The sequence below is a fragment of the Orussus abietinus genome, unplaced genomic scaffold, assembly GCF_000612105.2.
Source record: "Orussus abietinus isolate OABI.00-Male unplaced genomic scaffold, Oabi_2.0 scaffold1, whole genome shotgun sequence".
Classification (NCBI taxonomy): Eukaryota; Metazoa; Arthropoda; class Insecta; order Hymenoptera; family Orussidae; genus Orussus; species Orussus abietinus.
The window spans coordinates 549,049-565,375 of record NW_019396017.1 but is presented as its reverse complement, the minus strand read 5'-3'; the positions used below and the strand labels follow the sequence as shown (position 1 = coordinate 565,375).

The window sequence follows — 16,327 nt, the reverse complement described above, 5'->3', positions numbered from 1 at the left end:
AATGTTCTTCCATGGGAAAAATTCATGGATGGTGGTTTATGTTTATACGATCCTCCACGGGCATGTTTTTAGCGCGTTCGATAAATCGCGGTACTCGAGGGGCCAAGGGGTACCATTTCATTAGAGATATTTCCCCAAGGAAAACACGTCTTCATAACTTCTTACACTTCTGCCGCCATTTTGCCTAGCCAGTTAATTTTGCCGAAACGGCGTCTTTACCCGCTGCATCTAATTTAACTTCTTCCGATGGAAGTTGCCTCAAACAGACGCCATTGTGTTTCAACTCTTCCGGGAATTTAATGCCATATCTTGATCCTTGAGTTGGTATACTTGCAGGAAGTTCGGTATTGCAATTTCTGGTAGGTATATTTTTGGAAAGATTTCAGTAATCGATCTGTACCCTCGAATGGCTCCGGGCAAGTGCTCGACATTTTTTGCAGCATGAATTCAGGTAATCGATATTAATTCGGAGGCTCTAGTGGAGAGATTTTGATAAAATTCGGATCTCGCAATTTCTGGGAACGAGAATATTCAAAGCATTGGGTCTATAAACCTCGAGTATGGGATTTGGAAATTAAAAGGGAAAGATGACCGGCGGGGCAAAAAAGAATTAACGATTCGGGCTGGGATTTAAATTGGAAATGGCGGACTTTTTAAAGAATTCTAACCGTGTGGGGAATCGTATTGACGTGTCTGATAATGAGAAATGATTTGCGTTGCAAATTCGCACACGCTGTAGAGATGGCTGAGCCATATGTGGAAAAATTATCATACCACCAGGATCGATGGAAATTCCTTCACATTCACCGAAAGAACGGAAGAAATGTAACCAGAAGTAAGAAGCACGATTATTTTAGAGAAGGTATTTAAATGCAATCTTTTCCCCTAACTCGGCACTTTAATAACACGTGTTATAAAAATATCGCCCATTTCACTCCAGGTCGTGGAAACATGCAAAGCCAAATTTGAATACAGCTCACAACGGACGTAATAATAATTTCTCTAACTAAACCTTGTTCTCCCCGTACAGGCAGCGTTTATCAAATATAATTACTACAATTAGACCACGTCCTGCGTGAAATACAACCGCGTATGTATTCTCGCAAACCGTGTACTTAGTATACATCACACATCGCAACATTCGGCAAAGTTAAAATCCCCGAAATTTGAGCGGTTATTTCTCATAAATATTTAGGGGTTCCTGGCAAATCCGACTCGGTAAATTCCCCAAGACACCGAAAATTCGGAATGAATCCTCGAAAACTAAAGCTCAAGGAAAAAGTATCCTCGCCCTCGCGGCGGATTATGCTAATTTTTCTCATTTCGCTTCGGCAACGTTTGCGCTTTCTCGCCAACTCGGAATTTGGTATTTCCGCGCGCGGATAAATTTTCGAAACGCTACAACAGCGTGGGAATGCACAAAAGGCGGAAGCAGTTCCCACTTCTTCGAAAAGTTTTGGGAAGAAAATACAGGAGTAAATTGTAACGACCGTAAAAAATGGAGTTACGATCGAAGCGATTTACGTCACGCGACAAGAGTAGTCGACGAAAAAAAGGGAAGTCCTTGGAAGCAGAAAATGCAAGAGTAATTTATACTGACGGTAAAAAATGAAGTTAAGATCGGAACGGTTTAAATCGTGGGGTAAGAATGGTCGACGAAAGAGAAGAAAGTCCCTAGAAGCAGGGTCCATTAAAAGTTGGGGGACGAGACGAGTCCTAAAGAGTTTTTCTTTCCGTTGGAGCGGAAGCCGCCCTATCAGCTGTGAGTCCCGGCAGGCGTTTAACCGGAAAAGGCGTCGCACTTCCGCGGCGATGTATCTCTTAACGGTTCCCATGTTAAGGCTAAAAGGAAAGAGAGTGAAAAAGCGAAACCTCCCTCGGCCAAGAGTGCCGCCTGCAAAAAGGAGAAACTCTTTCAGCGCGAAAGAAACTTGCGGATGACGCCGCCATTAGTGAAGGGGCTAATTCATCTCGCCATTCCCCTGCAATTTGTCTCGAAACGTGACCCGAAACTCGGCAACTTCTTTAACCCTTTCTTACCCCGTAATCAATCCTACGAGTTGTCGTCCTGGAGACGCATCCTCCAAAAATACCGGGACAAACTGGATTCCAAGGATCATCATCTAGGCCGAATTATTCGAGGACGATCCAAGATCCGTAGGGGTACCTGGAATATCACGATTAGCTGGATCAAAATCAAGGATGCATTTCCCGGGAGGGAATCCATTCAAAATTGGGAGGAACATGAACCCGAGCCAGCGGTCCATATTCATAGGCGACCCTCATATATGAGGGAACGCTTAAAGGATCCAGGAAGCGCCCTCGAAATTCCTGCCGGCAAGGATCCTTGTAAATATGGAGAGCCATGAATTCGGCTTCAAGATCAGCATCCTATTGTCTTCAAACGAGTCGAGAGCGGCCTTGAGGGATGAATACTTGAAACCCAGTCGAGGGGATTCCGGGGTCCTTCAAGGACCAATCTCCCCAGGAGCAAAATTTCCTGACTAACGAAGAAATATGTGCCATGTCTGCCGAGAGACGGGATTCCCCGGTCGTCCGTGGTCGTCTTTTAGCATCGATCCTGAGGTGCCAGGACCGCCAGGACGTGGGGTATAAATCCGAATGGGAGGAAGAAAGAGGAGGCGGCTAACGCCTCGCCGATGCGAATAAAAGGAATCTACCGAAGAAACGGGATTCGATTTCCCCCTGATCCTGAGAGCTTTGCACGCCATGCACGCACGGCTCCTTTGTCCTTTGACCAGGACCCCGGGTGGACACTCGGAAGAACCGTAGTCCAAATTGCTGCTCCTGAGGACTTTATTAGACCTCTAGACCGAACTTTCCCCCAGACGCGAAGAACAAACGATAATAAATGCGACCGTGCCCATTAATAAACATGCCCATAGGTGCGCCGAGCAAACGGGTTGCCTCTTACATGCCATGAATATTGAGACGACCTCCTCGCATCTGGATAAAAGGCTTCTTTGCCTTTATTAAAGTCCGTCAGCGCTTGACGTAATTTCCATTTTCATCCAAGTCGCTAACGCGGGTGTCTCCTTAGAGTCAAAATTCAATTTCCGCCGGAAATGGCGTTGAATATTTCCCACTACTTTGCAGGCCGGCTTGGCAGAAAGAGGTTAATGACTCGTGCACGTACAGCGTGGGGAATTTTCGGAGCTTTCAGACTCCAAAAATGCGATTAGTCCCCGCTCTTAGTCCGCCCAAAATGTTCACCAAAGTGCACGCTGCACGAGATCGCGAGAAATATTCCTGGATGTTCGGATGATAAATATTTTCGAGGCAAAAATTCGAGGGGGGAGTCGCTAAAATTTCGGGAGGAAATTTCGAGGGTCCCGAGGGCGGACACCTTTTTTCGCGGATGATCAACGAGCGAAATAAGGGGCAGCTATTATTTTCGCGCGATCCCGGCGTATAAGAGGCGAATCGATGGATCGAGCCCTCCTTTGGCCCCGGAGCAAGTGTTTGACTAAATCATAAGAGAGCCCCGAGGAAAACCTGCCAGCACGGCTTTCCACTCCCCTCCCAATAAATATTTATCATTTTTCATACTCGACCCCGACACCCGACCTGCTTCAAGGCGCGGAGAAAAAAGACTTCCCGTGTCATCTTTCCTAATACCGAGTGCCTTAAAAAAGAAAATCGATGCCCTGGGAGGAGCACGACCCCGTATAAATAAATTTTAACCATCAACGACAGTCCATCTTGGAATATTTCATTTTAGATGAGCTCGTTTCAGGACTGCAAAAGTCATCGCCACGCCCATGATATCACTGCAAGGAGTCTTAAAGCTGACGGACGGAAAAGCGGTGCATCATGAACCGCGTCCGGGGAAATTTATCGCCATGGAAATGCACCTTAAGTTTTAAGTAAAGCACTTCCTCCTTTCGCTGGCCGCGTCACCCCGTTCTTCTCCCGGAACTCCTCCATTTTCTTCCTAAGGAAGTTTCCATTACCTCGCGGCTTTCAAGAACTTCTTCAAGGCGCGATCTCGTTGCCGTATAACGACGAACCCATTTCGCTAATTTTATCACGGCCCCCCAAGGTCGCTACGAGTTAACGCTCACCGACCGTGAAATTTCACCCTCCCTGGGAAAATATCCGAGAAATATTTAATATGTAACTATTGTCAGTTTATTTATGCACGGGGAGATGCTCCTTTCATGTCCCGAATTATGCTGACGAGCACGTCGCAAACTATTAAGCCTCGACTAGTGGAAATTAGTACGAGCAATTAGCCCGGGGCTGTAACTATTCCGCTACATCGTCCCTAGATACCTCTGATTGTAATAATTTACAGGCGACCATTAGTAGCTGGCAGGGACTGACAGTGGCAACAGGTGACACTTGCCATCACCGTAATGTACCCACTGTATGCAGAATTAATTACGCGCACGTGCACTCGCACCCTGCTAAGTCGATCTTAAAAGCCATCGGCGTATCCAGAGTAATCCGCTGATAACAAGCCATTGAGATTAAATAAAATTAACAATCCTCATTTTTCCTAAATATGCGAAGTTACCTGATGTCAAGCCATTGAAGGTAAATAAAAATTATGAATAATTATTTTATTGCTTCTTGAGAAAAAATATGAATATCAACACGCTTGCCTCCGTTTCATTTCACGTTACCATATAGGTCGGCCTTTCTGTAAAGCGTTATCACCTCTCGCTCATTTATCGGATAAAGTCTCCTTCTATTTTCCTTTTAGAATATTCGCCAGAGCGAGAGTTGTTAAGCTATTGGAATTAAATAAAAATGTTTAATAATTGTTCTCTTGCCTCTTGGGAAAAATATCATGGAAATCAACACTCGCCTCCGTTTCATTTTACGTTATCATATTCCTGCCAATGATAGGACACGTGGCATAGAAATCGGCCCGTTTCTCAACTATCTAAGGGGAACAAGTCGACGATAGGTCGGCCTTTCTGTACGAAGCGTCGTCACCCCTCGCTCATTCTCCAGAGAGAGTCTCCTTCCGTTTCCCTTTCGGAATATTCGCTCGAGCGAGGGGAGGCGCGCACGCGTCTGCAGAAAGTATCCATTGTTCCTATTATTCTTGCGGGAATCTCCCTCCGGTAGGTGAAGGGCCGTGGAGATCAAGAGAGAGAGGGACAATGGGCCAAGATGGCGGAGGGAGGAGGAACGACATAGACGCAGGGTGCGAGAAACGAGAAAATATGGGCGACCCTCCTGCAAGGAAAAGGGAGAAAAGAGGATTCGAGGACTTCTCGATCCGGAGCGAAAACACGAGGGGATGTTATTGGAAATGTAATTACCGGAGATTATACCGGAAACCGACGTGGCGATTAATAACGCAATGTCGGAATTTAGGGAAATCCTGCGAAACGTATCCTCGGGGAAAGTTGAGAACAAGGAGTGGATCGACAGCTCCAACTGTGGAATCACCTTTGAGAAAGTCCCCAGAGGGTTCGAGACGTTAATTTCGAGGAATCCTGCCGTTCTCTTCCGCAAAGAAGTATCCTTAAAACCCTGAATGGCACAGGACCTCCACGAGGGGGGGGGGGGGGGGGGGTGATAAATCCGGAGAAGACGATAGCGATGAGAGTGGCATAAATGAAAAGGCCGTCCGTCTTGGCGAAGAGAGACCGCTGAGTCCTGGAAATTTTAATATCCTTCGGGATCGAGGAACTGGAAGCGATCCCTTGGGATGTTTGAGACTCCCAAGGATATCGGGAATCTCTCCCGATCGGACGTGACCGTGACTTTATATCGTCTGGAGCTTTATGTCGCTGGGAGATTATGCCCCGACGGAGGGCTTAAATGGCACCGCAGCTTCCCAAACTTTTCCAAGTTCCGGGCCAACGAACGAACCCCTTCTTAGGTACTGAACAAGCTTAAAGATCGAACTCGAAAAAGATCCAAACCGATCGACCACGTGTGCTTTGAAAACAACCGATCAGGGAATCGCCATCTGATGAACATCTCGGGGCATCAGATTGGATGTTACCATTTCTCTGCAAAACGCATAAGGCCAAGGAAATGCGACGCGTCCCTCTGTTCCGGAAACGTGGGATGCACATCGCCATGGTGACGACATCAAAGGTGGTGCGATATGCACCTCTTTGTTCGGAGAGCAAACATTGCACGTCTGACGTCTGAAACTCGGTATTTCGGCCGTTTTCGAAAATTCGTAAAATTTCCAGAAAGCGGCCGGGCGAAAGGAAAATCACTCAGTGTCAGGTGCATTGTCGCGACGGATGTCAGACTGGATTTCATGAAGGGAAAGCTGTACTTAGCGGTCCCATATCCGAACCAAGTACTTGCAGAGTGCCTCGCGGCACTCTTTAAGGACGCCCTGCTTTTCCGATCCGCGCGGCACGAAAGCTTAAACGTACCGAGTACTCTGGGTGCATCCGACGTGGTGCATTTACGTCACCGTAACGGATCGCATCCCGACAAGAAGAGAGCCAGCTCCGAAGAATTATCGATTCCCTAAACGATCTACCCCGTAGGTTTGCGAATAACCGCACTGCAAAGAGAAAATCCAAACCAAACCCACCGACCTGCTTCTGCAACTCATCGAGGTCAGACCTGGAACCACCTCTAACGTCTTTTTTTTTTTTTTTAATATACACCTGCTTCATGAAAATTAGTACGCACTCGTGAGAGTACTCGACCTCGTTATCCACGATTTCGTTGTCCCTCTCGTTATCTGGGAAAAGGAACATCATGGAGGAAAGCTTCGGATCGGATGGAGCTTTTCGAGTGCGGCAGAGGCCAAAAGCCGCGTGCGACTCCGCGTCCATTGATCTAATCCTTCGAAGGCATCTAGGCTAGATAATTGGATCGCGGCAGAAGCCTCCTTATCCGTCTTATCCGGCAAACGAGGAGCGTTTTCCGATCCGCCGAAGGTTTGTCCGCGCAGTCGAGGGGCTTACAGGGAAAGGCTCGAACCCGGCCCTTCCTTATGTGGGTTTATCGGCTAAATTGCTCCCTTATCGCAAAAACCGACGCGAGGAACTGTCCGACATTACTAATTCACATATCATCTGTCACCGACAGGATTAAATAATAAAAGAAAAAAAAAAGTAGGATTTATAAGCCTAATTTCGCATCTAAGTCGCGACTCCTGACAAACAAAGAGAGGCGTCGAGTGCACCTTGATCGCTCTCCTCGGAAATTAATTTTAATGCAGTCCTGGGGACTAAAATTGTGATAACCACAGTTGTATTCCCATCGCCGGGGGGAACACTCCCACTCCGCTGAAAATCGTCACATTTCGCGAGTCTCGCTCGGCCCTGTAGATTCAATTATAGCTATGTAAATATTTCCGAAACGATTGGAGAGACACAGGGCGACACCGAGTTTTCGCAAGTTGGTCGGCCAGGGCGCTTCCACCCTCGCATCTATATTTGAATGCCATTTTAGTACCGTTGTACCTTATGTTGCTAGGGAAAGTTACCAGAGCTGAGCTCCCAGTGGCGGCTGGAGGACTACTTGACTCGATGCTTGACTATCCTTAGAAATTCCTAGGATGGAAGTTGTCTGCACTACGCCGCACCTCAGTTCTCCGGATAGGGAATTCCTAACGAAGGGCATCAGAAATGTACTAGACAGCTCCCCTCCCTACTCATACTGGGTGAACTGAGCAGCGACATTCCCTAGATGGCTGATTAAACGCGGCGAATTATCCCTAGCACTCGAGCTATTATGATCGAGCTAGTTTCCCTGCTGGAAAGGAAGTAAATGTGAAGCTTCATATTTTGGGGAAATTAGATAGAATTAGAAAGAAAAAAAAAGAAGCGGCTTCCAGGGTGTTCTCAAGAACCCACGTAGGAAGGTTTCTTCCTGTTCCGGTAGCATTGATCCGAGGTGAAGCGGGCTCTAGGGAGAATTCTCCTCCGGATCGGGGAAGAGTTATTTCTCTCGGATCGAGTAATTTCTCCGCCTTCCTCCCCAGGCCATGCACGCATAGAAATATATATTTAAGATGGAAGCGCAAATAAACGTACGTTACGCGGCCTCCTATGCAACCGCGCGGTGCATGTACTCCCTTTACGCAGAGCTGCAATTGAGCTGTCGTTTACACGCTACAAACAGAAAAATATTTGATTGAATTAATTAAATGTTTTTATATCCAACCTTAAAATACGGCGATCATATGGACAACCAAATGTCTGACTAATACGACAAATTCCTTGGTCAATAATTTTCCTTTGATTACATCAAATATCATTGACCACTCAAAAGTATTCAAGCAATTCGATACGTTTTTGCCGAAATATTTCATTTATTAAGTAAGGCCGTTTTCTGAGGGTATTAATGATACGATGTAACCAAAACATCTTAGCTGATCAAAGCAAACGAGTTTCGTCAAATGAAGTAAAATTCGATGCCCTTAACCGAAACGCTGTTTTAAATAAACCAATCGCCTCGATTAAACGAATTTGTTTAACGAAGGAAATTTATTCCCCACGTGTACAGTTCGAATCCCGAGGTGCGCAGAATCCGGAGGGAGAATAAATTAAAGAAAAAATAAAATCCTCCGGCTTGCGGGAAGTTCGACTCACCCTCTCCATGAAAGTTATGAAACTTCGCGCCCCTCACCGGCCCGAAGCACCCGATCAGCTGTTCGTCTTATTGTGCACACTCGGGATTATCCTACACGTGTCACTCGGATATGAAGGTTCGTTCGCATCCTGCAAACGACATGGCGCTCGCAAAGGGCGCCTCTAGGTACCTCGACATACACGCGAGGGTGGTCACATAAGTTACAGACATTCATCCGTACATATCCCCCGTATATAGATAAATATACCATGGATACATACAGATATACGGAGTCGAGAAACGCGGCGAGGTGGTTACGGTCCGATTGGTGGATAGTAATCGAATTTATGGGCGCCTATTAAAGCGCGAGCTAGTTATCGAAAGCGATTTCATAAGGCGAGGGATCTTTATCGACCGGTCCTTCAGGAGCAGGCAATCGTATTTCGTCGGAGAAATCGGTAAAATCCGATGTTTCTCGCGATGCAATATACCGAAAAATCCGAACGACAGGGGCGGCACCGGAATTTTTTCTCTCTTTTCTCGTGCGCTGAGAAGAAAGATTAGTTGACTGAAACAAATATATATCGTTATTTGGATTATATAATTGTAAGAAACAATTATTTCCTTGAGAAGAAAAATCATATCGTTGTTTTAATCGAATTTTGTTCGCCGACTTTTCCTCCTGACATTTCTTTGGACGTATTTCGTCGCACTGATTTCCTTGTAGCAATGGATATTTCTTTCAGTCAGTGAACGTTTTTTCTCAGGGCAGGAATGGCGGGGAAGTATGAAAACCGAGCAGTCTGGAGAGACGTCGTCGGTGAAGATACGCGTACCAAAACTCCCGGCGACGTCGGGGAATAAATAATGAGAGTCCGATCGATTTTGCATTATCGCCCCGTCAGCCTTGAATGCGGCTGCTGCCGGCGACGATGGGGCTTTGAGGTCGACCTGAGCTCCTAAAACCACCAGATGAAGAAGATTTCTTCATGGACTCACCTGGTTCATGTAAGACCTGACGAACTCCATGCTCTGGTCCAGGGCGTAAGTCTCGCTGCTGCAGGAGTCGAGGATCAAGGCCCCCAGGGTCGTGTTGGGCAGGAGTTCGATGTCCTCGTTGATCTCGTCCAGGGCGTACAACATGGCCTCCAAACGTTGGATCCCTTTTTCCTCTTTGACGGCCCCACAGGGTGACTGGTTCGCCGTTCCTGCAACCTGCAAATAACGAAAGCTCAAACTTCCGGAAATTCGTTTGTATCTCCATCGCCCGTTCCCCGGAACTCGAAGCCCCGGCTACGCGATTAACGATCCCGCCTTTATACCGAATCGTTATTACCGCACGGATTATTAATATCTGAACGCCCCCCGTGCGCGCTCGGTTGTTAAGTGAAATTGAATTTGCCCAACTTGCTCGTGGAATCCTAATGACAGCCAACTCCCGGACGCAAGACCCGATTCGCCCAACGTTGAAGTTTCGGAATACAAACGAACTAGTCGAGCCTAATTTATTGGCTCTTCGAAACTGTTAACCCCCTGCGGTCCAGAGGTCGATGCGTTAGTGACGTCGTTAAAGGACGAATTGAATTTTAAGAAGTTCCAGCCTCGTCGGAATGCTAAATGCCTTCGGCGAAAATCAGCGGCGAAGTTTCGCCGACCGAAACTTCGGGCCTCGATGGAATTTCGATTTCGAATTGGAGCCGATGCTGCCGGGAAAAGTTTCCGACGTTTCTTGCGAACCTGGAGGAACGTCGAAGGCAACCTGACGAATTTTTACCTCGTGTAAGCCTTATGGACGCACGTGAAGATTTTAAACAGATTTTGAGGATCCAACGAGAAACGTGAACTTCGAGGTCCTTAGTGAACCGAATAAGATTGAAATTTCTGCCGGTGAGATGAAGAATCACATGAATCCAGGATTTAGGGGTTAAATTGAAATGGATAATTTTCTGTATTCGAAAAATGTGGCCATAAATCGTATTGCGATGTTTTTAAGGAGAGCATCGATTGTACCTGTTCGTGCATCGGGAAGATGCCCCCGAAGATGATGTCGCCGGCTATGCGGATGAGCTTGGTGTTCTCGTCGTTTTCGCGCCACAAGTAGCTCTCGTAGCTCTCGCACCATCCCAGCAACAGCAATACCGAAAGGACCTCCTGCAGGCTCATCTTGGCCATCGGACGGAGAGGACTTCCGATGGCTGATCACCGAGACCCCACTACAAATCAAATTTAAGAGGGAAATTAGTCACCGGGAAGAAAAAGTCTCTCGTTATCGGGATGATAATCGTCAGAAATATTTCTCATCCCGGATATAAATGTATCTTGAAAAGAGAAACTTTTCTCCCAGCAGCCATTAATCCTGGGAACCCTCGGGTCCTCCACCCTCCCTGATCCACCCTGAAGTTTCCTACGACGTATTCACGCTCGCTTGAATTTTTTAAAAATAATTTTCATACAAGTTTGTCACGGAGTCGCTCTTTCAGCCTCTTCATTCACGGTGCCCCTTCAACACCCAACGCTTGTAGTGCTCGTCTTTATTATTCCGCGGGCAAAGTTTCCAACTAATTTCCGTTCGAGGAGTCCTCTAATTGATTCGAGATCTTTTGATGTCTTTTAGAGGCATCTCGTCGAAGTTTCCGCTTCCAGGGAAAAGTTCCCCACTGAAGCAGGTCGGGACAACTTCAGGGGCGCGATTGTTCCGCGGTAAGCAAGTTCAGACTTCGGACACCTACTCGAGGAGACATTTAATTATTAGCCAGCTTTAAATAAACTTTCGACCTGGAAGACGCACTTCCAGGACAGCCAACGTCTGAAATTAATTGAATAATAAAAAGTCCCCATTGGAGGGCCTTTACGGGGACCCATAATCTCCATTTCCGAGGGAATAAACCACCCCGTCCAGTATTTGCGCTCTCGCGGAAAACTTTTGTGGCTCGTTAGCTGTCGGATTTAGCAGTTTTCGCGAATTCGCGTGAACTCGCGGCTCCTGTCCAGGCCCGCTCGATTAAGCTCCCATTTCAGCCCCATTTCCATTTCGAGAATAATCAACGCAGCGAGCAATAATCACGAGAACTCGCTATGAATGTCACCGCGAAAAAGCGGCTTTTCTGCCGAGCACTCTCGACCACCGAATTTCGGGGCCGTGTCCATTGTAAGTGTAATTTTTCCCATCGATGATTTCCCCCCAGATGTTCCCTTACATCCGAGATAAAAAATCAAAAATATCACTAAGAGACGCAAATTTGGAGCCGAATTCGCGATGTTATGATTAGCGACCAAATCGCGAGTTGCGGATGGGTTTATGATTCGGGTAAAATCGAGTAACAACGTCCCGGCCAGTGTAAGTGTAAATTTTCCTATCGGTCATTTTCCCCTAGGCGTCCGCTTGCACCCGAGATAAAAAATCGCAAATAGCACTGAGACGCAAAGTTGGAGCCGAATTCGCGAAGTTACGATTAGCGAGCAAATCGCGAGCTGCAGATGGGTTTACGATTCGGATAAAATCGAGTAACAGCGTCCCGGCCAGTGTAAGTGTAAATTTTCCTATCGGTAATTTCCCCCCAGACGTTCCCTTGCACCCGAGATAAAAAATCGCAAATATCACTGAGACGCAAATTTGGAGCCGAATTCGCGAAGTTATGATTAGCGAGCAAATCGCGAGCTGCAGATGGGTTTACGGATATCGGATAAAATCGAGTAACAACGTTCCGGCTAGAGTAAGTGTAAATTTTCCTATCGGTCATTTTCCCCTAGGCGTCCGCTTGCACCCGATGTGGGAAATCGCAGATCTCACCAAGAGGCGCGAGTTTGGAGCCGAATTTGCAACGTTATGATTATCGACCAAATCGCGAGCTATGAATGGGTTTACGATTCTGGTGAAATCGAGTAACAACGTCCCAGTCCTGCGAGCTGAAGGATTCGACTTTATTGCCCAATATACATAATAAAGAACGTACGAGCGACGTTCCCACTGCCTTTACGAGCAACGATAACAATTTTACTTTACGGCCGGCACGGGGTTTACTTCTCTATTTAATTTCCCCAGACCCTAGGGGCGAATTGAAACCGCCGAATCCAATCGTCGTGGAAGTCACTGTTTTGAGAACCAACCGCGCGAAGCCCAGAAAATCCCCGCCAGTTCCGCGGATCCGGAACTTCCACGAATTCCGTCAGCGGTTTCTAAGGTGTCCCATTTCGCATGCACGAGAAGAGTTTTCGAGAGTTTACGAGAGGATTTAATATCCGACAGTGACTAAGTGCCATGCGGTGTCTGGGAAAAAAAAATATGTCGAAATAGAAGTTAGGTACACAGGGGAGGAAAGCGCGCGGAAGGATCGGGTAAATCGACTTCAACGAGGATTCTTTTGGATTCTTTCCCGCGAAAGATGTTCGATAATAACTCCGAAACTCCCAGGAAATGTCCGATCGCTCCCCCTGCGGAAGTAACGCGGAGAAACATCGAAGTTCCCCGCAAAGCCCACCAGGATCCCCCTTTTTCTAGGGGAATCCGCGGAGTGATGTACGCGGGTCCCTCCCTCGTCTCTGCTCGTCTCGATGGAGGAAAAAAAAAGAGAAAAAGAAGAAAATCAGATCGAAAAGGAAGAGCCTTGGAACTAGCGAATTCCCTAGGCGATTCCTGAACATGCTGCCCTAGAGAATTTCAGAGGACAGGCCTTGCCTCCTTTACTAGACCGCGCCGAAAGAGAATCTTTAATCTAGTCTTCGGTCGTTCCGATTCTTTATCGCAGCCCGTGATAATGGAAAACCGCGAACCGTCGTTATCACCTTTCGGACCTGCCAACCTCGCGGATATCGGGTTCTCGTTCGTCTCGGTTGGCAATCCCTGTCTCGTATATCCTGACGAACAGTCCTCCTTAACCTCTCCCGATTCTTCACCTCGCCTCTCGCTTCTTTCCTCCGACGTCTTCTACGGGGTTTCGCTATCTCGAGGGCTTCTCAAGGTTCGATTTCGAATGAAAATAAAGCCCTTAAACCCAGCGAAGTTTAGATCGAGCCGTTTTACGCGCCCTGGGATTTCTGTTATAATGGAAAAAATTAATATACAACCTGGTATTAAAAGTGTCGTAAGACCGGCGGCATGCGCGGCCATTATGTCGGAGACCGCTGGCATAATTGAAAATTCTTTTGCAAGTTTATAGTAGTTCATGGCTCGTATAACTTTATGAACAGTCTTTCGCCTCGCTTCATGCCCGATGGCCTCCTCGATTTCCGTGTCGCGTACATTTTTCCAATTTCCTTGAAATTGATTACAATTAAAATGAGCACGCAGAGGAGTAACGAGTAACCGCCCTCGAGATCCCCAATTCCATCGCTTTACCAACGGGGGCTGTAACGACGTTAATGGCCATTTTGTTAATTACTTTGAGCGTGCTAAATTTATCTACTAGCCTTAGATCGAGCTAGCCAAGAAGACCCTATAAGCGCTGATTGGCCAGTAACGACGAGCCGTAATTATTGCACCGCGAGGTCTCGCCGTTATTTTCATCGGGGTTTTATTTCATCGCGATCCTCTCCGCTAAATTGCGCCTCTCTATTAAACAGTCTAATTAACCGTGAAGGATCTGTTGATCTAATTTCGTCGGTGTTGGACGTGCATTAAAGCCGCCGCCCTGAAGAGGTCGTCTCTCGTTAGAGAGTCGATTATCGGTAAGCCCGAAAAAAGTGAGACGAGGCCTTTTGAAAAAATTCAGCGTGCAGTCTTTTCCCTTTCCGAGTTTTTCAATTTTATCCTTATTACGGGGGAGTTTTCGAATTTAGTCCGCTCTTCGGTAATCCGCGCTATAAACGCGTCCAAACCTCATTTCTCTCCTGACGGGGTTGAAGCATTTGATTATAATCAATCCTCGGGGCACGTTTCCGCAGCGTGATATCGCCAAAAGTTGTTTCCTCGAGAACTGGCCGAGCACTCGCTGCAAGTAGACCCGACGAGTCATCCCGAATAATTAAATCTTTCCTGATAACCTCACGGCGGTTTAATGGAAGTCGGCGGCAAACCCAGAAATGCGCTTCCGTTCCTTATACTCTGTCGAAGGATAACAGAAGGATGGACGGGGTATGCCGGAAATGCATCGGAAACTGGAGGGGCGGGAGAATTTATGGCCCAGTTTATTTCGGGGGAAAAGTGCATCCAAGTCGGCGCGCATTTCCACGGCGAGGGGGGCACCTGATACCTTATGCACTTTCGAGGTAAGGAAAGATGCGGATGATCTATTTCCTGAAATCGAGATCTCATCCTGTAGGTCGGTCCTATTTCTTGGCACTGCTAGTGGAGATCAAAATCGGTCTTGGTTTTTGCAAAAGGTGAAGAAAATGCGGAAAGTGAAAAGTGCCAAACGTGCAAGAGAAAAAAAGAGAAATTCAAAACTTGTAGACGGAGAAAAAAAAAGTGTTATTGAACCAAATAAGTATATTCTGTAAATTTAAAGAATAATTATTTAACTCAAATAAACACTTATTCGGAAGTATGACAATATATAATTGAGTGAAATAATTATTCTTGGATTTAACCACAGATTTCTTTGATGCTGATAAAAGAAATATTTCTTTGGCTCAATGAATTCTTTTTCCTCAGAGTAAGACCAAGACCGAGGCTGGACCATGCAAGACAAGTACTTGCTTGAGCAAGATCAAGATCTGGAAGACTTAAGTATGCAAAATCGAGACCGAGATCGATTTTGCTCATCTCAGGTCACAACATCCTGGACAAAGAACGGCAATGAAACGCGGAGGCGACTCTTGGAGAGGCGCATAACCTATGCACAAACGAGTATGTCAAAGACGTAACGCGTACTTAGCCGGCACAAAACCGGAAAAGAGGTCATAGAAGGAAATACGGGGTGGGCGGACGGCGCGTTAATTGTAGGAGACACGGGCGCTTTTCACGAGCCGCGACATCAGCGTAAGAGCCGCCTTTGAGGATGTCCTGGAAACCGTGTCCTGGGCCACCCCTGCTCTTAGCAGGTCCGGTCGTATAATTGCGATTTTTAAATTTCACCGACAATCGCGAGGCTAATTTCAGACAGTCTGGTTTAAACATTGGATTACGAGGACGCGGAGGAGGACGCGAAGGATGAGCCGCGATGACAAAGAAGCATCCGTGATGACAAAGAAGCATCCGCGTATGGTTTGCGGTCCATATTCCGAAGTAGGTCGATTTAATCAAATCCGATTGGCGAACGTGTCGGCCCGGACAGCGCGGGTGTCCCCGAACAAGGGTGTAGAAGAGACAATCGAAGGAACGGAATAGGAACTTAATTGCTAATTCGATCTTAATTGGATGAGCTCCCGAAGCTTCCGGATAGTAAGACGGAAGGAATAAAGTTACCTCCGCTCGCATTATTATTAATTGGACCGTTTCGAGGGAGACTTCCCCGTCTCCTTGCCGAGGACTTCCAGGAGGGAGAAGAGAAGACCGCGTCCCGGAAATAAAAATCCCCAAAAAGGAACCCTGCGAAATGAAATTCCCTCGGCAAGGTGCTCCTCGTGCAGAAGCATCCCTGATCACAGGGAATCGCTGAAATCGACCGTTCTCGAGGGATAAAGGCATGAAAAATTCCACTTCCCAGGCGAGTCGTTAAATTTCGATGAAATATGTAAAAATGCCGTCGAGGGGAGTGGCTGCGTTACGTTCCCGATTATTCGGCCCCTATATTCGGGACGTCGAATTTTAATCACGCCTTCCATTATCCCAAGGTCCCCGGGCCTTTGACTGTGCATTTTCGATCCTCTCTGGATAGAGCCACATCGGAAAGAAAATTTATTTTCACCAGTCCCGTGT

The 16,327-nt window shown here is 46.9% G+C and overlaps 1 protein-coding gene across 1 annotated transcript in view; it reads right to left on the bottom strand.

Moving 5' to 3' along the window:
* LOC105697864 (metabotropic glutamate receptor 7) overlaps positions 1 to 10,695 on the bottom strand; it is a 63,298-nt gene extending 52,603 nt beyond the window's left edge. The window contains exons 1-3 of the mRNA XM_023434734.1: positions 10,543 to 10,695; positions 9,532 to 9,747; positions 7,995 to 8,072 (exon numbers count right to left, since the gene is read on the bottom strand). Of these exons, the coding sequence (XP_023290502.1) occupies positions 7,995 to 8,072; positions 9,532 to 9,747; positions 10,543 to 10,695 (447 nt within the window). The remainder of the gene's footprint in view (positions 1 to 7,994; positions 8,073 to 9,531; positions 9,748 to 10,542) is intronic.
* Between the last annotated feature and the right edge of the window lie 5,632 nt (positions 10,696 to 16,327).